The sequence below is a fragment of the Lasioglossum baleicum genome, chromosome 12 (assembly GCF_051020765.1).
Source record: "Lasioglossum baleicum chromosome 12, iyLasBale1, whole genome shotgun sequence".
NCBI lineage: Eukaryota > Metazoa > Arthropoda > Insecta > Hymenoptera > Halictidae > Lasioglossum > Lasioglossum baleicum.
Genome location: NC_134940.1, coordinates 4,288,663 through 4,313,835, shown reverse-complemented (window position 1 = coordinate 4,313,835; position 25,173 = coordinate 4,288,663). Strand labels below are relative to the sequence as shown.

Genomic DNA, 25,173 nt, shown 5'->3' with positions numbered 1-25,173 from the left:
GGCCGAACGAGCGTATTGCTCCGGATTCTTGATTTATGTCTGGCGATTTGCGGGTTACACGGGGACCGTGTCTTCAACTGGCACACTTTCCGTATTTACGGCTGTACTGAGAGCGAAATTTCTTGGTCCCAACCACTTTCCCCCGTTTCTCGATTTAATCTATCATCGTGTTAAATCGTTCACGGCACGCAATGATTTGTTCGTACAGAAAAGAAATTCTCTTTGATATTACTAGACTGCGGATCTTTATGCAAAATAAGAAACGTTTGCATTGATTGCAGGATACAGGAGCCAAATGAGAATTGTATTTTTCTTTTAACCCTTTGCACTCGGAGCTATTTTAACTCGAGAATTAAACATTTCTTCCGACCTAAAATATTGCCATTTTCTATGAGATTTTAAATTTGGTGGATATGAAATTGATATTACACCTTATGAAATACTTAAATGTTCAGTAATTAGTTAGGTTAGTAATGTAAACAATATTTTCAATAATGGTACAGCAATTTTCAATGGCGCCTCGGAGTCACTAACTCGAGTGCTAAGGGTTAATTATTCTATGAAGCTGAAACTAATATATTGAGATGTCCTTAAATGTTTTTATTATGTCCACTGCTTTTACATGTACCCATTTTTGTCATAAATACATAAAATCCGCAGTCTAGATATTACTGGTAATTATTTTTATGTCGTATATGAAAGTGTGTGCCAAAACGAATTCATTCGCATACGACATAATGACAAATTTATTCGACTGTTTTTGGGATGTTTGTTTGTTGTTCGAGACTGTTCAAGAATATTAGTTTACTGTTAAAGTTATTTTCTTCTTGCAATTCATATATAATTCGTAATATTTTTTGTCAAAGCATGTGTGCACGCAGCATGGAACATGTCGAGTTATGTATACGGTAATATTATGTCATATTTTGAAGTTATTGTTGATGATGATGATGATGATGATGATGATGATGATGATGCAATACTGCAGAATGCTTATTGTGTAATGGTAGCTACAAAATTTCAATGGACACACGGAGAATGCGCTACTTTGTGCACATTATTTATGAGCCTAACGTGTAGAAGTCACAAAGGGCTATAATTAACACCTCAAATGAAATGAAGTGTGATTTAGTACTTTTATGTGCTTTTATATTGCATTTAAAAAACAGTGTTGACGTCCACATGATCGACGATGAAACGTCGAGAACAATTTAAATTGCAAAAATTGCTTAGTGAGTAGCGTATTCGATCGAACCTGTGGCGCCGAAATCATTAAATTGTTTATTTACTTATAGAGAGTTCGAATTTAATCAACCAAAGTTCGAACCTGTTTCCGAGATACTTGATCCCATTCCTACCCCTGACACCGTTTGAACTCAAAGATAATATATACATATAACAAGGGATTAAAACAGAGTACGATTTCAATTGACCGATCTCACAGACCCAATTCGGGTGATGGAGGGTTAATTTTCGAGAAAATTCTTTGTGCACGATGATCTCATGTTTGTTTAATGCGCATCGATATTAGAATATGCAAATGCTTACACCTGGTATGCGAGAGTTTCCCGCCCGATGCTCAATACTCAAGGGTAGGTGTCCACGGGCAGAAAAAAAAGGCCAATAGCGGGGCGCTGTTTTAGTGACTTCTGGAGTGCAATATGCAATGTATATTGTGTACATGATACACAACGACAATGTACGACTACCATGTTACTGTCGGACGCATAGATAGCACGTACACACCTGTGAAAAAGGAGGTGGAATACCGCATGGCACTGTAGCATCGACCCATTGTGCTATGCAGAGTGCACTCTCTGCTAAATCAGCCGCTCTTTTCTTCACTTTTTGCTTCCCTCGACCTCACCTCCGTTTAGTTTCCCTCTCTGTTCTTTTTCAATCTATTCTCTGCCGCGTAACCTTGGTTCAGACGGAATGTCGAAGCGAAACGTCGGTAACGAGACACCCAAAGAGACTCTTTTACGTTTTGCCTCTTCTCTTTTTTTTTATCTTCTTCTTCTTCTTTTTTTTTGTTAACCCTTCCCAATCCCGATTGCTCTCATTTTCGAGCCAACGGCCGGCTTTCGCATGCCTCAGCAAACTCCTGGCCGAAGTTTTCCTTGCTGAATGCTCGAGAAAACTTCCTCGTGGATCCCGTGACGCAACGTGTAAGCGCTCTCTATCGTCGATTGTGCCCCACCCTCGCGATTCTCTACCGCCCACCCCCCCCCCCGCCCCCTTGTTCTCGAAAACGGATATCCTGGAATTAAATGTGTTCGCTGCGAGAAAATCGAATTTACCGGCATTGTTGCCGCGTGATTAATTACGCGATTGGTGTTTGGCAGCCATGGAATTGTTTCGCTTCTCGAATGTTTTGCCACCGACGAAGAAACGGAAACGGTGCCGATTGCTCGCTTAATTAGCGGCTAAAAGTGAGTCTCTAATGTCCACAATTGCCACTAATCGATCGAACAAGCCCGATTATGTTATTGGGTTTACAAGAATCACCCGTACTTTGCGAACGTGTAATTATTTGTTGCATCGGAATTTTATTTAACACATCTTACTGAGAGCAATTTAATCTATTCTTCGATACAAATAAAACTATAAAATGATACTCCTCTTGCCATTTTAATAAAAGTGCAGGAAGTGTACATTAAAAGGAAGTACATTAAAGTGAAGGAAGAGCTCATTACTGCGGCACAAAAATCACACTAGGAATGTCCCTAATATTGCGATGCGAATTGCAACTACGATGAGAAACGAGCTACCCTTCAGCCTTAACATTTTAGGCAAGCTGCCTATCCGAAACACGTAAGTAGGTAGGATACGATTCTAAATAGAGACAATAGATAAAATAAGAAGATATGGCAAAAATTAAAGCGAAAAGTAACGAACAAAACAGTAACACAAATAAAAAACAATATAACGTGAAGTGAAAAGAAGAATTGAGAATTTGAAGTATCTTTTTCCTTTGCAAAAATATTCTCCGCGACTTCGTTAAAGAGTTACAGTAAATCCTCTATAAATGCAAAAGCCTCGCGGAGATTCGTTTGGATTTTTCGTAGACGGACACTATTTTCCTGAGCTTCAAAGGCCGAGCAAGTGACTGCGACTCTCCGCGTCTCTTTCTTTCCCATACGGTGTCCTTCCTCGCGCCCGAAACGTTCATTGTCAATTAGACCACTAAATACAGTTGGAATTATGTCGTGTTTCGTCTTTTTTTAATCAGAAAAATGCCACGAATATATTGATGAAAGTTTCATGAAAAAGTAAGTAATAATAAAAAACATGTTATATTGGTATTTTATAACACTATTTATAATAATACATTTTACTCTTATAAATTTAACTATATATATTTAAAATAGTCTTTAACGGAATTATGTTTATAGTTCACCTAGTTATTTTACTATCTTTTAATGGACCCACAGCAATTGAAAACGGTGTGCAAGATGTGCACAACGGTTCACTAATGTTGTCTGATAGTGAGCATAGTGAGGATACAACAAAGAATTCCAATGTTATTTCTCCTCAGGAAATTGACTCGATTCGCGCAACTCGATCTCTGCTGGTTCTTGTGTAAGGTCTCTTACTGACGTACTTGTTAGGGTTCGTCTGAAAATTCAAGATAGCATTTCTGGTGGAATTATAGTAGAGCTAAAAGTTAATGCCCAAGTGAACTCATCTTCAAATTATCAAATCATTTTATGAAAAGCTTTAACACTGAACCTACCACGGGGGGTCAAATGACCAATTTTAGATTTTTTATTTGACAATTAGGGCAAACTGTACAATGATTGGCACTCTAAGCCAAAATCGTAGTAAAAATGTTTTTATCTTTTTTAGAAATGTTTAAACGAGCTTAACTTTCTATCATTATAGGCTAATAGAGATTTTTCAGCGAAATCAAACAGTTTTACGAGTCATAAATCTTTTATTATAAAATATATTCAGTGAATAATTAAATAAAATGTTTAAATAAGAAGTGCCAGCAATAGCACAGTTTACCCTATTGAAATTGTAAAGGTGTGTTCATGGGAATTTATTGAATATTTTTTTTACTCCAGTATACATATGTATATATTATAGTAAAAATCGCACAAAATATAAATAAATTTAATCTTGTTATTTTTATAATACTGTACACATTAGTTGAATATATCGAATATATTTTTTGACTCCAGTATACATATTATAGTAAAAATCGCACAAAATATAAATAAATTTAATCTTATTGTTTTTATAATACTGTATACATTACTCATTTTTTATAGTCGGTAGGTTTAGCGTTAATTGTTTACATTCATATCAGTCTATCGGATCCAGAACTGTTAAAACGTAGAATTTCAACAAAAATTGATCGATAAGGAAAGTAGATTCAGAGAAATAATGTCGCGTATATTATTGAGATTAGAATCGATTACTGCTTGCCTGTAACTAACTGCGATTAGTTGCTATTTGTGATGGAACCAATTCAGTGACATGCTCATTAGCACCAATATGTATCAATTCCCCCGGTATCATGCTGTGGCGTCAACCAGTTATGGTAATGATACGTCATTGATTCTACTAAAATCCATTTGTTATCGTTAAACTGCGGATCTTTATGCATTTATGGCTTCTGAAAATTTTCAAAAATACCAGAATAATCCTTCGTCAGAATTTAGTCAAATTTTGATATATTTCAGATCTACAAAGGTTAATTAACTAACTAAACAATTAACTACCACTGAGAATAATATTTTATTTGGTTCGCCCTTCTCTCTTAGAAATCGTCTCGAAAAATTGCAAATTGCATAATCTTCCGCAGTCCAGTTATCGCCTTAAGCAGAATTGATCGCGAAGTATTTATCGGAATTCCACCAACAAGTTCCAAATAAGTATTTCGAATCGACGATTTCTAACAAATAAATATTCACAATTCCAAAAACCTTTCTAAAAATCGTTCAGCAAGTCCACTGCTCGCGCCAGTAATCGGAAAGAGGTGCTGATGCGTTTAAGTAATCCATTTGATTAAGAATTGCTTGAAACAGAAAAGTTCCTCGTTAGAACGTAAATCCCATTAAGAAAGCCACTAACTGCTCAATCAGCAATGACGAGGCTTAAAGAACAAACATTGATTAGAACCTAATCCCAGTATAATCTTTGCATGCAATCGATCGAAGCCGTACACGAATAATCGACTTTCCAGAACCGTTGTATAGTCGAGAATCATCAGCTATCAACAGTCAACATTACTTCAGCTGCGAACGTGAAAGAAATCGTTTTCAAAAAAAAAATGTGTTCTGTAGTTATAAAAATGTATTCGGATGACTCTAACGGAGTTGATAAAAATTTATCCGAATCAGATTTTATTCGGACAGGAATTTATTCGTACAGGAATTAGTTGGAATTGATCTGAGATATTTTTATAAAATCATGTAAACATAATTGTGCAATCGATATTCGAGAGAGAGAATAAATGATGATAAATAAATTCGATTAACCGCAGAGAATAACTTGTTACGAATAATGAATAATTATTTATACGAATATCTTATTCGAAGAATTATTTACTCGGAATAATTCGAATAATGCCCAACTCTGGGATGGACTACCTAACCACGATCAACATTGTTTTTGTCACCAACGGATCTGTATTGTTATTACGAAAGGGTGAACAATTTAGATCAACATTACAACAACTGTTAATGTTGAAACAGCGAACAACCTATACTGATAATATTAATAAATCGAAAACTTACTGTATTTCAAATATGTAATTAATTAATAATTTCAATAAAATATTATGATTATATGAATTTCTTTGTAAGTTAGAACAATTGGTTGGAATTGCAGAGGAAATACTGAAAGTTGTTTATACGACGATAATAAATAGATACCAATTCAGAGAAAATATTCCGACGAAATAAAACTGCATAATTCACTGAAGTAATGGGACGTTCGAATATTAAGGCGTCAGTACGTCGAAGGTTCATGAAAGAGAGGGTCGACAATTTCTCTATTTCGCACAAGTTTCAGTAGTTGGCATGGTATACGAGTCCATTATCAATTGCACGATCGCGTAATTTAAAAAATAGCCGTGAAAGCTTAAAAGCAAAGTTGGGAAGTTTTCATCCACTCGAGAAACGGAAACGGAAGATATAATTCGCGAGCGAACGACTTTTAAAAGTACAGAACGCCGAACAGACGCAACGAAAGAGAAAGAGAGAATCGGTCGAAGAGGTCAAAGTGTATTAGATTCGCCAAGTAAGCCTTTTACAAGGGTAGAAAGCGGGTGACAAGAGGAACAAAAGCGGACCGACTTCGACCAGGAACAAACGGCTGGAATGGAAGACCAGAGGCATGAATATATACGCGTACGAAACACAGGCACAGACATCGCTGCTATCGCGTACATTCGGATCCAAAAGTTGTTGAACGCGTGGGGCATGAACTGGAATTAGGAATAAATTAATGTCGTGAAATTATAATATTTAGCACAACAGTTTGGAGAGGTTATTTATTCATGTGTACGATGGATATTTCCGTAGGAATTGTAATCAGCTGTTAGGTTGATATGCCCCATTTCGTACATCTGGTTTTACAATAATTGAAAACACGAAAGCGATTTGTGGGAAATTAGCAGATAAATTCATTCATGCATGCAAGAGTGAGGAACTTCGTCGAAAAATATTTCTTTACAGCCCTGATGCAGTTTTCTTTCGATATTATACGTCTTCTCTTGTTTTGGAAAGTTTGAATGAGGTCGATTCGAACATCCAACCTTCCAAAAATTATTAATTCTTCTTTTGATATCTATGGTTTAACTTTTGTTGATGATGTGCGAATATGTCATATTTGTGTGTTGAATTCGCGACGTAACAAACTTCATATCTTGTCTTGTTTTAGAAAGTTTGAATGAGGGTGATTCGAGTATTGATAATGCGAAAAATGATTAACTCTCCTTTTGATATTTATGGTTCGAAGTGTAGCGTGTTATTAAAATGTTGGCCACTTTATGTTCGACGATCTAATATTTCTGCATCGAGTCGACAAAGAACTCGGGAGGTCTCAATACTCAGAGCCGGAGATTTTCCGAATGACCGATCAGCCAGTGCTGCAAGAGGGCGAACTTCCAATGGGAGCCGAGGTTCCTCTCGCTAGTTCTTTTTCCTTCCGATATCACTCGACGCGCGACGACACGCCGTTTCGTTTTCAATTTTAGAGGAGATGTTACAGATTCAGTGGAACCTCGTGGCAGGGCCGCGAGGATTATATAGGAGAGAACTCCATTTTTAACATTCGATGAAGTATCATTTTTAACCCTTCGAGAACGACTTCTGTGTGGACTGCACAGACTCTCTCTCGAATATTTCGAAATTTATTAGAACGCGAGCTCAATTTATTAGGGGCGACACACTTTCCCGCATCAGTGTTTACTTTCTAGAATTTCAGTGCAGTGGGTGTGATCTAATTAATTACGAACACATGGAAAAATTACACAATACATACAATAGTTTTAATTCACAATTATCGAGATTGTAAAGATGCATCCATGAGGAATTATTCAACAAATTTATTTCTTTGGCTATACACGGCCTGATGTTTGCACCTGAAATATCTTTGTTGTCTTTCAATTGGTCATCGGACACTTTATTCTATACGATTCAAACTTTTTTCGGAAGCTAGAGCACTTAGTTCACTACAGGATGTGAAAAGAAATTTTTGTCGGAAATTGCAATTGGTCGGAATTGTAGGGAAAATACTAAAAGATCCATTTTATGATACTGATACTGATGTGAAATGGAAATATTCATTGATTTTGTTGTTTATAACGCAATAGCTAATGTTCTAAGTGTCTCTGGATTCCATTAGGCATACTGAAAGAACTACGTGCACACATTTTTTGCACATCTAATTTGTGACTAACTGTAGCACTATTGTTTTTCGCTCGAAAGACTATACCGTAAAGTGTTCGCTCGCTAAAATGTTGTTTCGAAAGTCTGTTCTAGCCGGGACATTTCACAGAAGATTAAATTGTTACATTACGATCGAGGCGCGGTCTGACAGATTCCGTTGCACACTTATTAGCTTTCATTGTGTAAAATAAACAAACTTACGCAGGTTGAGCTGCGTGAGCGAGTACACTGTAATTTTGTTGAAAGGTGGAGATAGAAATGCCTAGTTTTATGTATATCCACGGATAAAAGAGAACAAAGGAAACGGGATCAGCGGAGTTTCCGAGACTCCACCTCGCCAGTGGAGGATTAAACATTCTTTCTCATTGTTCAAATCTGCCCATATGAAAAAGGCACCGCGTATCATATGAACATTACGTGAGACGCGTGCGAGTGGGTCAATTTTCTGCGTACTTCACGTTTAAAAGATATTCGATTCATGTTGAACTTGCACTAACGAGCATAACTGATTCAACACACTTTAAATCAGAATAACTTTTTTATGAATGGACCAAACGACTTCAATTTCTCTGTGAGGCTAGAAGAATTAGTTTAGTAAATGACGTCTAAAAAATATTTTTTTAAAATGCATTTTTTACTACTTCGAGATTTTGAAAAACCCGCAATTCTTACCACTTTTGATCGTTGATAACTAGTAAACCAATTAATCAATTTCAATGAAATTTTCGGAGCGTATATAATTTATACGAGTTGAGCAAACGGATCTTTTAAATTTTCCGTATTGGCTCAGCTAAAAAAGTAGTCGAAATCAATTTTCACTACTTTCTCTTCGCAATTCCGACCAAATGCATTTTTTCGAAATATTTTATAGACGTCATTTACTAAACTAATTCTTCTAGCCTTACAGAGTAATTGAAATCGTTTGGTCCATTCATGAAAAAGTTATTCTGATTTAAATCAGTTATGCTCGTTAGTGTACCTACCGAACGGTGTAGATTGTTTTGCGTAATTCTCATCCTATAAAATTTTATAGCTAGAAAACAAAACGTGTCCCAACCTTTACGACAGTTTCTTACAAAGATCGTGAAAAGTGTCCAGCTGAAAGTCCCGCATGGGTACACGTTTGAGATCAGTAGGGTTAAAGTGTGAATCGATGATTTTTCAGGACAGCTCGTACGAAGCGTAATTAACACGTTTGAATCCCGATCCTTCATAAATCCGTGGATTGTCAGATAGGTCGATGGCGGCAGTGGGCAGCATTATTATGCCGAGAGATGGACAAGGATGGAAGAGCAACCCCTCGTGACTATTCCGAGAATCCGTTGCCCCGGATTGACGGTACGTGCCGGTGCCAGGCGCACGTACGAAATGCAAGATAACACCTTCACGCATCCCCGACTGCATACGAAAATGCACACACAAGCTCAGCCGACCGCTTAAAGGTCATTCTGGAACGCTTATATATCGATTAAGAGCCAAGTGGCCTGGATACTCGCCTCCAGATTGAAATGCGATCTGACAGATAATATGTTACTGGACGTCTTCGATATCGTTAACACAGTGACTGCAACATCAGCTACATATTGGTGACACAATTTCGAGCGTGCATCTTGTTACCTCCAATAACCAGATTGCGGATCTTCGTGCATCCATTACTGTTACAGATATGTATATATATATGTATATAATATATATATATATATAAATATCTCATTTTATGTACAGTGAAGCACGGTGATATCCGAACACTTTTAGAAGGACGATCACTTTTTTAATATCGCACCATGCGACTTTAGTCCAGTCGGCAGGTCGAGAAAAAGGCGTCTACCTGAAAAGTATGTATTCCGAACTTAATGAAATTTTGACACGTCATTTAGGGGTACTCTGGGGTGTCGAATCTCAGTTTTCGACCTCGAGGACCCTGTGCCAACTTGGGGAGAAGGAAGAAACCACGATTTTTATTACCTTGTTTTGGCTTTTCGCCTGTTACTCAAAAACTGTGGGTCCTCGGAACTTTTGTTTTTCATTTTTGGAGAAAGAGCATTAAATTTCCTTCAAATTTCACTGGTCAATCTTTTTTTTTTTGACCCAATAGGCTATGTACTAGTTACTTTTAAGGCTCGGTAGGTTTAGTGCTAACCATTTATCTGGGGTGAAATAAACGTGAAATATTTAAACACAAATACAGATTTGTCGTGTACAAAAATGTTCAAATAATGTTGTAATACAAAGATAGTTAGAGCTAACATACTTTTGTGATTTCGCTTTAAATAGTGGTTGTGATGTACCTTTTTGTGGTAATAAATGTAATTAAACCAAAATGCACGAATGCGTTTTATCATTTACCATTCTGATTTCACTGTTATTGAACTTCCGTGTCGATAATGGAAAATTCGCCGAAATTATTCGCGCGAAGTTTAGTTTCGCGTTATCAGACAATTTCACATTAACAAGCTCTTAAATATGCAGAACATTAACAGTAACATAGTATTAAAACTCGAGTGGAGAAGTTTTTACTTTGAGGAAGTTTAATCAATTCGCTCGGCGCGAATAATGCAAATTGCCATTAGCCCTCATTGATGCGATGGCGGCGAGTCAAAGGATGACGTTTGGCTAGTCTAACGTTTCCACATTACCATTAATCTCGACACAGTGATTAGAGTTGGTTATTTCGGACGGCTACGTAAACCGTCTGAAATTGCATAGGCGCGTCACTGCACTATTCGCGACAAATATTATTATTTCGTTAATCGATATTTTCAGAAGTTGAAAATATACAAATATAAAATAATCCGGCTTCAAACTTGAAGAGGAGGATATCCATTTATTCAACATTCACTGCTGCGTCGTACATATAGGCTGCAGATGTTTATGCAAAATTGTCTACATTAACTGCAGAAATAGAAGCCAAAGATAAAAGCTTGAATAACTTGAATTTGAGGAAAAGAATATTATTAACACTAAAACTAGCGAGCACTGAATGCGATTAGAACGTTTCAGCTGATAAAAATGACAAATGACTCTATTTATTTAGATTTCGTGCAATTGTTATTGCAACGTGTGCTTGGATAAAGAAATTTATCGAATCATTTTCCATTGTAAGCAACGTCATAATTTCAATAATTATAAAATTAAAAATGTAAGACCGGCCATTCGACGGCAGTGATAGGTTTACAGTTAATGTTCCTAAATCCAATTAGTTTTCCTACAATTTAAACATTTTAGTACGTCAGGGCCGTACAACTCCCACTGCCAGTGTACCAGACTCACCCCGTGTATCAGTGAAGCAGACACAAAGACTGTATGTCGGGAATGATTAAAACCATGAGACTATAAACCTTCATTTATCGAACGTTTTCAATAATGTTATGAAGGAATATTCGTACTATAAACACGGGGAAAAATGTACAGCGATCGAACGCCTTGACGGCAAACTCGATGATCCGAGGTAAGAGGATCTTCGTAGAATTCGAATTAACTGCGGAAGATTAAGCTAAAGTTAAGCGTCTAAGAGAGTTCTCGCAGAAGTTGCCTCTCCTTCAGGATTCAGGAAGCACTTGGACAAAAAAAAAAAAGAAAAGAAGCAAATCCTTATACCGTTCCCGGTGTGAGCGCGCCTCCCGTCTTTAAGTCCGTGGAAATGAGAAATAAAAGGACAATACAGCGGGAAGATGATCTTAATTAAAAGCTATTCCAGCTAGCCTTATCAATTCCCGAGTTTCGTTGAATTATATCGAACTTCTCGTCCGTCAGCACAACGAATCGATCAAATGAAAGAAATTTTTCCATTCGATTCTATTTATTCGTTCGCGGGAATGTTCTTGCCATTGCGACTTGTATGGTATCCCGCTATAACGTACCAGTTGAAATGGCACTGAAACTTTTGATTCTGCGGATAAAAAAGTCAGAGGAATTTATACCGTTGGAAATATAGAGAGTCTGCTCGGATGAAATATTAGATGATTAGAAAAGTTCCTGCACGATGTGAAAATAAAACACAAGCGCATAAATAAATCACATTTTTTACGCGATTATAAATCAGGGCAACATGCGGCTCCTCTCCCTCCTCCTGGGTCCACTAAACTACTCTCTAGTTCATCCATAATACTCTCTATTTAGAATCGTATTCTACCTACTTATACATGTTTCGAATAAGGGGGAACTTGTGGCGACTGTAGTGACACTCACCAATGTGAAGTTAGCGTTGTGAAGTTGGCGTTAAATTCAAATGTTTAAGGGGGAACCATGAAGGTTGGAGCTGCATAAGGTTCATTTGATAGAGGAAGGTTCATCACGAGGCGCTCTTCTCATCATATCAGTCAAAAAAGTCTCTTTGAGACAGAACCTATCTAAGGTGTCTTTACTTTCGGCGCTCATATTATTAGATATAAACATAATCTCGTTAAATCATGAGAAGAGCGCGCTATATTTAACCTTCCTCTACAGAATGAGTCCTCACCCAGCCTAAAATATGCTCAAATAAGAACAAAAAATCGATTCGCGCAAACCCATGTTTCGACCAAAAATCTAGTAAGATTCTAGTTCCTTTCTAGTTACAATCCGAGGGTATAGTTCCCCCTCTGAAACGTTAGGCTGAAGTGAAGCTCGTTTCTGATCGTAGTTGCAATTCACACCGCAGTATCAGGGACATCCCTAGTGATTTTTTTGCCGCAGCAATGAGCTCCTCCTTCACTTTAATGTACGTAATGCTGTGGGCTTAATTCCTTTATTAAAAAGGCAAAAGAAGTTTTTTTCTGTTTGTACGTATATTTATTGCATCGAAGTAGGTGTCTAAATAGTAATAAAACTTTCCCCTGTGTGCAATTTAAACCAATATAAAAAAATGTAGAATCATGTGAAAAATGAATGAAAAATAGTCTTATTTTGACCTTTTATGAAGAATGTTATTTCAAATCCGGAGATCGTAAAAATATGAGAGTGATTGACAATTTTGTTTGCCTCGCCAACGAGAATACACATCCTCATTGAATTGTACAAGCTTATTCAGGGCAAAATATTGATTTTTACGTATTTTAATCTCATTGGGAATAAATACCGTAGTAAAATGTACACCCGCAGTAATAGGTACATTTACTCTAGTGTGGAAACCAGTACATTGGTGGTGGGAGTCGTGAAGCGACAGTGGGGAAAAAGTTTCTTTTTAGGTGTAAAGAGAATTGTAGTTTCAAGGATTAAAGAACTCCATAAAATTGAAGAATGCTAAATCAACATCTGTTAGGACTCTGATGAAACAGCTCGTCATATATCGTTTTAGCTCACCCTGTATAAACCTGGTTCTCTGCATTCTTCATCTCGCCACTGCTACTACTGATTCGCAAACTATCCCTGAGTTTTAAAACGCGGAATGTAATAAGAAGGTAGGGCGAAGTGTTATGTTGGAGTTCCCGTGAAACTTCGTAATGAGATGAAGTTCGGAAAACATTTATCTTACAGAGATTGTTTCTAAAATCATCGCACACCGGAAAAAGAAGCGATCAAATGTTTGTCGTATGCAACTTCGCAATCTGGTTAACCAAATTCGAATATTCGTCGAATACATTTGTCATCCATGTTTTCTGTTCAGCATGTGAACGAATCTTAAAATATACAGATTCATATGAGATTTATGTTCTTCTTATATTATATTTATATATTAGTCTGTCACATCTCCCAAATTTTTAACACAGAGAAAGCAAAGAGATAATAGACAAGGTAGATGGAGCGTGTTTCACTTCATTAAAAATCAAGAACATCTACTCAATTATAAATAAGAAATCGCGAAATGTGAAAGGTGTAGGCGGATTAAAAATGAAACGAGGAATTGCGGTCGGTTTAATTAAAGTCCAGTTTTTCTTTTCATCGTCACCGTCATCGCTGTCGTCACCGCCTCCACAGAAGACGAACACCTCTGGAACCTCCTTGCATGCATTAGCGAGATGAAAATGACTCGCGAGCTATCGTTCCACGCTCCACTTTCGCCGTTGTCCTTTTTATTTCTCGGCGGGCCGTTTTCGAGCTTCCCGTGGTCGATTAAGCGTCTCCCACTGTCAGGAACTGGCTCCTTGATAAAACGGCCTGCAGACGATACGATTTATCGTACGACTGAGTCTACGACGTAAGTCACTTCGACAATTTCAACGACAGTTACAACGTTTGCAGATGTTGGCTATTTGTACGTTCGGCAAACGGCACCGCCATTTGCCAGTACCGGAATTAGTCACGTGACGTTGTGACATATGCACGACAGAGACGAGACGCGTCACGTGACCGGGCCATGGCGGAAGCGTGGAGGAATAGCGTCGTAGAAGGCGAAGATAGAGTTATGAAATACATTTAAAAAATTCTCTTTCACGCAGCCTGGTAGAGACAATAATACCGTGCAACTTTCGTTTCAACTTTTTTACCACGTTTTTATTAGGTCGCTTTCTTGTGTCTGTTTGTCTGTTCGGTACAAATTTTACAATTGATTTTAAACTAACTTCCCGATGAGCTAAAGACTTGAAATTTTAAACACAGCTCAGAACTGGATGACAATGCAATATTTTCAAAAACATTTTAAAAAAGCCTATGCGTTGTAAACTATTAGGAGATGTAAACTATTAAATTTAACCGTTACACCTCCCCGCGCGACGCTCGGTAGTACTTACGTGTCGCGTTCCCGTGCCACGTTTTTCGTTTTAAATCTTACAAGTATTTTCATTGCTATTAAAAATTCACGATCACAAATTTGCAGGACTATCTGTATGGGGTTAGGAATCTATATGAAGTTAGGAACCTGTATGGGACTAGGAAAAATTATTTTATACTTTTTAGTCCGTTTTTTAAAAATTTATTTTATCCTTTTTTTAATATCATTTGTTGTTCTTGAGATATTTCACGAAGACTTTGGAATTTTCTCAAAGTGGCAAGAAAAAATTATGCATATGTGTTGCAACTTACTCTACTTGTGTGCAAAGTTTCATAATTTTTCTAAGTCACGGGTTCGATAACCTCTCCTGTCAGCCACGAATTTGTCAACGAGCTTTGATTGATGATCGGGATCAGTCTACGGAAATTGCAAGAATATCGCCAGTTCCTTTTTCCAGTTTCTGGGATAACATGCCTACCACCTGTTAAACAACGATTGTTCGGGCTCTAATTATCGCGAGGGAATTTTCGATGGCGTAATTAGCCACCAATCGATGCCTCGAGAACTTCCTAGTCGGGTTCGCGAAAAGTTTTACGAGAAGTTGGGCGCTACATAATCGACTGAATTCGAAATGAGTTCGTCGGGAATTTTAGTTGCTGTGAAAACTACGGAACGGCGCGCGGCGGGATATTCGAAATAAATCGAGAAAGTTCGAACGTTTAAAACTGTTTATCAATACACTCTTTTGCTGGTAGGTCCGCACCTTAACTCTTTAATAATGATCCTTTGTTGTGTACTCTGTACGATCTTAAATAATTTCGTGAAATCAATACATATACAAAAAGTATATTTTGTAACATTTTTTAACAATTATATTCGTATATTTATTTATATGTATATATCATCACCAACATTTAGTTCGTAGTGTGCTTATTCTGACACTAAGCTACATATAATTCATGTTCAATGCTGTTGCATTGCATAGTTTCACTGGATATTTTTATACCCGAGTGTAAATCATTCTGTGACCGTCCAATAACATAAAAATCCACAATTAGTTTACTCTTTGTTAACAGAAATACTAAAGGAGTTATAAACAGAATTTGAAAGTGGGTACCCAGGTACCAAATAAGGGTTAAAGTTGAATTTGAATTTAAACTTTTCAAATAACATGTAACCAAATAAAATAATTTATTATCTTGACCATTATTTTCCAAAAAATCTGTTTGGATAATGCTCAAGTCTGGATTATATTCAGTAACAGTAAGTTCCTGAAATTGTGCTTTCGATCGCGACGCGAAATTAATATTTGGCTTGTATAATTTCACGAATACGATGTATTTACAAACATATGTATCCGGCATAATACTTTCAAACGTGTCGGGTACGTAATGAAGGGGTTCAATAACATTTCAAGTAGCAACATGAAACGAATCCAATAGTAGATCCCATCAAAATGCTTTCATATTTTTAATAAATTCGATGAATTTGTACACCCCCCGCGTAAAATATAACGGAAAATGGACAGCATCGATCGTGTAATGTCGAATAACCTCGAATTCGATGAATCTTTGATTTCACGATTTGAAAAGCTCCGTTCTGTACTTCGGAACCTTAAAAAGGATCTGAAGGATGAGAGATTAAATCTTCATCAGGAAATTCAAATGACGTTACTGCAAAAGTTTGTGAAGTTACCATGTAATTACAATAGATATTAACAGGTTACATAATTTTACTCCATCTCATTATCCATTCCTCGAGTCTTAGCGAATACATATTACTTGCATAAGATACGTCTAACAGAAAAAGTCGTTGGATCAACGATCTACAAAATTATAAATCACTAAAAACAGAAAATAGCATTTTAACCTAAAATTCTGGTTTGCCTAGTATACTATTGTTTGAAAAGTTTAATAATGGTTCAAAGTGCACCTGTAAGAACGTGCAATTTAAAGTATAGTCTTCGCATCAAGGCAATCGTAGGGTGAAACAATTATTATCATGATATGTCCTGAACATGTTGTAAAACTTCCATCTCAGTTATTTTTTATATCCCTGATACTTATTTATTTAATTTATGTGATCCCCTAAATTAGAGGCAACTTTGCTCCTGTTCTTAAAAGCATACATATGGTAATAAAAATTCTATTCCAACCAATTGATTTAACGAACTTTATAAAATAAGTATCAATTCTATAAAGATTGAATAGTCAAATAGATCATTGTCAAATAGTTAATAGCAATAATGGAAAATTATAATATAATATCAGATTCAAAATTGCATCAATCCATAGTAATAGTATAATTAACAAGGATATGTATCTAGTAGCACTTTCTCACCATTTCATTGTTCTGCGAGTATCCTTTCGTTTAATCGTCGTGCATTTACACGTGGGTTTAACGGGAATCAAAGTCGCCGGTGCGAAATTATACGGTCAAGCACAATGAGCAGTTTCCTGTGCGCGGAAAACTCAATGAAACAATTGTCGTTAGATCACAGGAGGCAGAACTACTGCTCAGGCAAGCATACACGGAATCCATGTAACCCTGTGAAATTGTACCAGTCGGCGTGTTCAACGGGAGTAAGTTGGTAGCTCGTTAGTCGGCGGTCGTCCTGTAATCCGTATCGAAACGTTCATCAGGACACGTCGAAGACAAGCTATCTAGCATGCCTTGGGACACGGATGTATCAAAGGACCATCGACGATCTACAAGACGAGCTGAACTCGTTCGAACATCGTCTTTCAACGCGAGCCCTAGGCTCGTACAAGAGGAAAATTTACGACCTCGAGGCAATCTGCTCTGCTGACCTCAACAGAATAAGGTCCAGGTTCGTCAAATCCCTGCAGGCATTCCAGAATACGATTCACTCGATCGAGGAACTCGGCCCATGGAGAACCAAGCGTCCGGCTTGTCCATGCGCTACGAAGACTCCACTAGAGAATAATACAGACGGTTTAACGCTGGAAAGACCTAACTCGAGCAATGCCAAAGTCGCTCGATCGCTGCCAAGATCCAGGTACATTCCACTACACTTTCAAATGCTTCCACTTCAAATAGAATTCATACGAACTTTTGCTTTCCATCAATTAGATATTCAATTAATGTGATACTGCAAAACGAAGCTTAAACATCGCCTTTTAATTTTCGATTTGATCGATTGTTTTAACACTTTGTCTAGCCTTTTCATAAAGGCTCATCTTCTGCTCATCATAAACGAAGCGGTAAAATATCCCTTTATCCATTATCCATATATCGATCCCCCCACTACTAGTATACCGGTTCCCCACTACCAACTATTTCATATTGTGCTCCCTGAATTTGATTTTTTAACACTTTATCTAGCTTTTTGATGGGATCTGCAATTAATGTGATGCATCATAAACGAAGTGGAAAAATCTCCTTTTATCCATTATCCACGTACCGATCCCCCCACTACTAGTATACCGGTTCCCTCACTATCAACTATTTCACATTGTGCTCCCTGAATTTGATTTTTTAACACTTTATCTAGCCTTTTGATGGGATCTGCAAATAATGTGATGCATCAAAACGAAACTGAAAAATCTCCTTTTATCCATTATCCACGTACCGATCCCCCCACTACTAGTATACCGGTTCCCCCACCATCAACGATTTCATATTGTACTCCTCGAATGTGATTTTTAACACTTTATCTGGCCTTTTGATGGGATCTGCAATTAATGCGATGCTCCAAAACGGAGCTTAGAAATCTTCTATACATATAACAATTTTACTGCCAGTGTACCGGTTCCCCCACTACCATCTACTATGTATGTATTTCATATTGCCCCTACCGTACTCTGCCTCGTGTGACTGGGAGGATACGGTATCCTATACACTGCTAATGTCGCTAACCTCCTCCTACGCTCCAGTCGCTCCACAGGAGTTTGGTGGAGGACCCAGGAGTAGGTCGGTTTAAAAGTAGACATGTAAATATCTCTTTTCAGTTGCAATGATGTGAAATCTACTTTGTATGCAATATGTATAGTGGAAATGAATGTCACATTTGACTTTAATTTTGAGAGTCACAAAAAATATTGCAATTACAGTAGGTAATCAAATGACTGCAGTCACAGTATTGTTAAACGTATGTATGTTTGCGAACTGCAAATATAAATGCTTCATAAAAGTAATGGGAATTCTATGTAACTAGTGTTTCATTTAAAAATTCAGTGCAGCTAGACTTTCATTTAAAAATTCAGTGCACCTTGACACTTTCAGTGAAAAATTATAACTCCGTTGCAAATTCAGTGCAGATAGACTTGAATTAATTGAAAGAATTGTAAATATATACTTAAAGCTTTTCAATTTTTCCATTTATATTCCGATTCAATTTTTCTCTGGCATTCATATGGTCAAGTTAAAGCTTGTTGAAAAGCTTGGCATAAAATGTATTTTCTTTCAGTAAATTATCGAATGGTCCATTGCAAGTCCAATTTGATTTAAGGGGACTTTTGACCCCCTTATTCGACTGTACAATTTGTTCTATAGAATCAGCCACACACGACACACACACACACACACATACACTGTGATTTTCATGTCCATGAGTTATCCACAGGACCAGGCATTTCTTGTTTGCCTGTGTCAATGTGTACCGTGCAACGCGATTGTCTCGCTCGGAGAATTAATTCCACATTCTGTGAATTAAATAAAATGGAACTGTTACGCGATGTTCGAACAAAAGTAAATTACGAGCTACGAATTACAGTTTTCAAATGAAAACCACTCAGCGGTTTCCACAGAAAATGAAATTAAATTCATTACAAAAAGAAATCCGATCACGTTACAATATTTCTTCCAGAATATAGCATTCTTTTTCATACAATTTAAGAATTATGAATTGGAATGAAACAAAAATACTTCGACAAAATTAAGAGAATAATATAGAAATTCAGTAAAAATTTAGTTTCGAAATAAATGTCTTGTTTCGTGCAGGTCACTCATCGTCGACAGCGATGTTCGAGGCACTTGGTGGACACGCATGTCTTTAAATGGGTACAGTGACAGCGAAATGTACAGCAAATCCTACAGGTCGACGTCTTGCGTCGAAAATCGACGAAACGACGGCAATGAACCTGAAGGTGGCTTGAATATTAACAAAAGCTTCACCGTAATCTTTCCTTGCGCGTTCAAAGCGTCGCGGACATTGTTTTAGCAAGAAATCGCAGAAATCCAATAAGCAACATAATTGAAACAACTAATATCTCCGAAATGGTAAATACTTCTTACACGTATCAATTACAACCGCAAAAACGGGAATAAGAACACTGTATTTGTTGCAACAATGTGGTAAAAATATATGGTGTTTCAAATTTAACGTACAATACTGTTTGTGTGAGTCTAGGGAAAATAGAGTTTAACAGAAAAATGATCAAGCATGTGAAAAAAAAACATGGTTTTTCATTAATAACTCCTTAACAAACCCGCGCAGATTTTCGCAAAGGAAAAAGCTATTTCAAATCACCTCAGGACCCACTCCACAACGAGACATATTGTACAGGGTGTCTCAAAGCTATTGGTACAGTATGGAAAGCAACGAATTCAAAAGAAAAAGTGTATTCTTATTTTAGCTTTGTATTTTATGTAGAAGAGAAATGTTCTCGATTGCATAAAAATAGAAGGTACACAGAAATTAATGTATTAATTATTTCAAAATATCAGATGATTGCACAACTTCGCGCGCGTGTGCCCGATTCGAAAATAAAATTCGACGGATGAATGTTAAAGATTGGTTAAATTAAAATTAAAAAATGGTTAAATTTGCTACAATTAGGAAAGAATGGTGACTATATATATATATATATATATATATATATATATATATATATATATATATATATATATAATTGATTAATACAGTTGTATTCTTTAAAATTTAGCCATTCAATTTTATTTTCAAATCGGGCATGCACTTATGCAATCGTCTAATTATGATATGACTATACTCACATTCATACTTTTCTGTTCCACCCACGCATTTTTCTCGTAAGTGCATAAAATCCCACTTGTGACAATTAAAAACATCAAATAATGAATTCTACTTTGTACCACGTGGACTCATTCCTCTCAGGCTCGTAGCGCCACAGTTCAAAGGCACCCTGTATACTCGTGGCAACGTCGCGTATCGTGTGCATCTATGCGAGCGCATAGCAACATCGTAAACTTGGAGAGATTACAAAGTCTCATTTCCATTCCATCTCGAAAAAATTATGTAGATTAAAGTTTATAATCTGTTCTAAAACTTAGTGGCAGCGATCGTAGCAGCAATCTTGCGTTTGTGCGCAGGGTAACGTTATGGCGGCGCATTATATTACGTTAATACATGACACGGGGGCTTAGGGCGCGTTTGGAGCATCCCTGATAGACGCTCTGTTCAGCGATATAGCCTCGCCGTGTCTCCCGTGTATAATACAAACAACCTTTACGGATGCTTTTCAAGCCGCCATTTCATTTAACGGAACATTGATTTGGATAGAGAATCTTCATTCTTTCTCGCGTGCATAGCAAACAAAAACTCCGTTTTATTCAGGGGCGGATTAAGCGCGTAAGCAGATAAAGCGGCCACGTAAGGGCCCCGGATAGCAAAGCGCCCCGAGGTCTTAAAATATCTTAACTTAAAGAGATTTTGGAAATGACCGAAAAGGTTAAAAAAAACCCCTTCGTAAAATAATCGAACAAATCTAAGAACAACATGTTAAATTTATCGCCTCTGAGTGGCACTCTATGGAATTTTTTATTACTTTTCTTTTTTGTTTATAAATTAATGAGAGTTTTCTTGAAACTTCTTTGGGGGGGGGGGGCAAAATTTTGACCGCTTAGATTTTTATCACTATTTAGACACCTACTTCGATACAATAAAAATGTAAAAAGAAACTTCTCTTGCCTTTTCAATAAAGGAATTAAGCCCTCAGTATTACGTACATTAAAGTGAAGGAGGAGCTCATTACTGCGGCAGAAAAATCACTAGTAATGTCCCTAATACTGCGGTGTGAATTGCAACTACGATGAGAAACGAGCTTCACTTTAGCCTAACGTAAGAGGAAAATTATAAAAACTCCTTATATCGAAATAAACTGCGTCTTCTTTTATTAGAATATAAAACTGTACATATTGACGGTCGCTTGAGATTATTTCCATCACTACCGCGACGCGTCACGAATGACTCTGGCATAGCATACAGAGTGATACCTTTGCACTGTAGGCACCGAGAATTTTGTTAATAATATTATCCACAGACTAAGGTATTCCAGATATTTCAATATACAACAAGGCTCGCACGAAATTCTAACAATTTCTCACTTTGCACTTCAATCAACGAAATTTCAAACAATTTACTTAATTATAAACTGGAAGTAGGCATTTTGTACTAAATATCAATAATTTTTAATAATGTCTGTTTACAGTTTATTAACGAGTATTATAATATGAGCCGTTTATTTTGAAAGTGGCCTAAGTCCATTTAAGTTTAAATGGAGATATTTCAGAGTCTGAGTGTTTCAATGAAATTAAAAATATACGTATTTTTACAATTCCTATTAAAATAATAACAATTATTAAGTGAATAATATGTGTCTTCTTACCAAGAATGGACTTAAGCGTAATACACACAGGCTAATTGAACATTTCTCGTTGCTAATTATTTGTTATCAGTGACCTAGTGTCAGCACTTTGAGCGCCACGTTGATAATCTAAATATGCGGATTTTTATGCGAAATAAAAATTAGCTACCTGAATTTCAACAAACTGGAGCGAAATAGAAACTTGTTTTGTTTGTTAATATGTTTGATAGGTTGAAAATAATAGTATTTTTAAATTATTCTAATGTTCTAAAGTACAACTACACTCAATTTTTTTGTTACAAATGCATTAATATCCGCTGTCTACTTATGTACGAACAAAGTTGATTTCCCTCGGTATTTTTAATCCGGTGGTGAAATTCCGAATATTTCTACGGAATTCTTAACGTCCGCGGCGCCATCTTTCTTTCTCCTTTCTATCATCGGGTAAGTCCAAGCTTATAACGGTCGTTCCGGACGTCGATTTCACTTTCCTCCTTCCCATTCGTTTCTTAAATCGATATCAATCGATAGAGCGCAATAAATCGCTGTCTTTGAGAGCAACGAACAAGTCGCAGGGATCTAGGGGAGGGGGGGAATGAGGAAAACTGGATAAACGAGCCACGCTCCAGTGAGCAGAACAGAGACAAATAGAGGGGAAGTCAGAAATAAGGAACGAAAACGTCGGAAGCAAAAAAGAAAAGCAAGAAGGAGACTAATGGAACCGCGAGAAATCAAGTTAGCAGAGAGACGGGGGAATCTGTTGCCAGAGGGGTTTAAGTGGAGCAACCGGGTGGCTGTTCCTCGATCGCAGGAGGGAGAAATATGATACCAAGAAGATGAAACTTTATTCTTACATATTGTACCGAAAAAATTGATGACCGTCCAGACGGTAAATAATTTGATCACACATTAGCTGTAACAGTATCAAGGGCAGGTCACATCTGTGGGGTCGCCGATTCTAATGAAACTTCTTGTTGTGATTCTAGAGACAAAATAAGCAGACACGTGTCCGAGCTTTTTTGCCAATGTGTTCTTTTCCTACGTAGACATTTAACATATCATTTTTGGATTTCTCTGTGTACAGGGTGGGGCCGGAAGAGTGGCTCAACCGGGGCAGGGGATGATTCTACATGCAGAAATAAGTCGAAAAAGAGGAATAACATTTTTTCGTTTAATGCATTGTTTTCAAGAAAATCGATTTTAAAGATCCTTCAGGTTCGCAGGGAGCATACGTGGCGCCACCTAGCCGTCACGCTCGTGAGACGACGCGCGACACGCTACGTACCAACATGGCGCCACCTATAAAAAACTGCGACAACCGCTGAACTTTAAACACGTGTAATTTTCGAACCAGTAGATTCCTAAAATTGAAACTTGAATTTTCGGCAGTTTTTCGCCGAAGCCTACAGAACCACATGAGAAAAAAGTTACAAGTTTCCGGTTTCCGCAGGTGAAGTTCCAACTGTAGAATTGATTGATCATGATCAGACTCGTAGGACAATTCCTATCAATAGCATCGGTTTTCTCGGGAACGAGGCAACAAACGGAAAAATGTTATTCGTTCTTTTTCGACTTATTTTTATTTGTTTGGATGGTATTAATTTGTATTTGTCAAACCGAACACGATTTACATGAACTATTTCGTTCTAATTCTGCGTGATTGCAGAATAAAAACATGGTTCAAGTATTAGACAATTTCACCAATAATTCGGAAAAGGTACTGTACATAGATACAAATAATTTGAAATTGTACGAAGCTAGATCGAAATAAGAACCCACATAACTTACAGATCCGTGTGGTACAGGATTCCAGACTTCAATAATCGTTCGCTAATGGCCCGAGCACATGTGAACAAATTCATGATTAAAGAGGACAGCTGTTCACCGTAATCTCTCGGTATTAACAGAGTTTCTCTGCAATGTCGACGTTGACGTTTCGTGTTTTCAGTCGTGACGTCGGAAGTTGCCATTCGAAGGAAAAATCATAATATTCGCGATCGACCGTGAAAATTCATTTCACCCGTAACCTCAACTCGTTCGTCAAGAATCATTCACACGAACATTCGCCGCAGCGCCCATGTTTCATGCGATATGAATAATAATCTATCCGGTGACTACATCAACAGCCAGCCTTCACTGAACAGGAGCCAGGGATGACTTTTTATTGGCTCTCGCTGGTTTTCGTCGGCGAATGGGCCAAAAGTTACGCAAATATGTGCGGAGGGTGGAAGAAATTTATGAAAGCTGAAACAAGGGCTGCGCTCAGTTTGAATCTGAATTTATTTTCGCCTCCTCGGTGTTTTTTTTCCCCCGATATTTGCTGCAAATATTTGCCCAGTTAAATCATACGAATTTAAAGCTATTATGCGAAGGTCGTGCAGGTTGATTCAGACAAATTGATCTCGAATCGCTTCTCGAACTTGCTCATCGTCAATATTATTATTGCATCTTGTTTCAATCGTTATTACGCATAGTTATCGCTGCAGATTCATTTACTGGGTTGACAATCTTTCGTACGCGCAAGAAGTGTCACGTGGCTAACAGACCAGAGTCGCCAGATGAGGGGAATTGACTCGAATCGAGGGGAAGAAGGTACCCTCTCTCTCTCTACCAGTAGCGGATTAGTTACGTGACAGTGTGACACATGCACGACAGGGCTAAACCGACGAAATCTGTGTCAAAATCATCCCGTGCCGGCGACGTCGACTGTCCGCGTCTCTTTCTTTCCTATACGTTCTTCTTCGTTGCGTTCGATACTTTCATCGTCGATTAAACCACTAAATACAGTTGAAATTATATCGTGTTTGGTACCATTTTGCATTAGAAAAATGCAACGAATATGTTGGTGAAAGTTCCATTAAAAAATAATGGGAAAATAAAGAAGATACAACTTTGGTGATGATGCACGGGCCTTTAAACTGTGCCGGCAACGGCGAGACGCTTCGGTCACGCGATCATATTTCAGTCTGTCCTTCTCTCTGTTCGGCTCGTCGATTGAAGTCTCAGCGCGGTCGGCGCGGTAGACGCAGTCATAAAAAAATAGCCTCTCTACGCT

At 37.5% G+C, this 25,173-nt stretch overlaps 2 protein-coding genes across 9 annotated transcripts in view; one reads left to right on the top strand and one right to left on the bottom strand.

Moving 5' to 3' along the window:
* Positions 1–25,173, bottom strand: part of Nachralpha4 (nicotinic acetylcholine receptor alpha4) — a 237,813-nt gene that overhangs the window by 111,177 nt on the left and 101,463 nt on the right. The window lies entirely within an intron of this gene.
* LOC143214368 (uncharacterized) lies at positions 17,070–20,377 on the top strand. Its single transcript, XM_076435334.1, has 2 exons — positions 17,070–17,551; positions 19,495–20,377. The coding sequence occupies exons 1-2, from the start codon at positions 17,217–17,219 to the stop codon at positions 19,712–19,714; spliced, it is 555 nt and encodes a 184-aa protein (XP_076291449.1). The 5' UTR covers positions 17,070–17,216; the 3' UTR covers positions 19,715–20,377.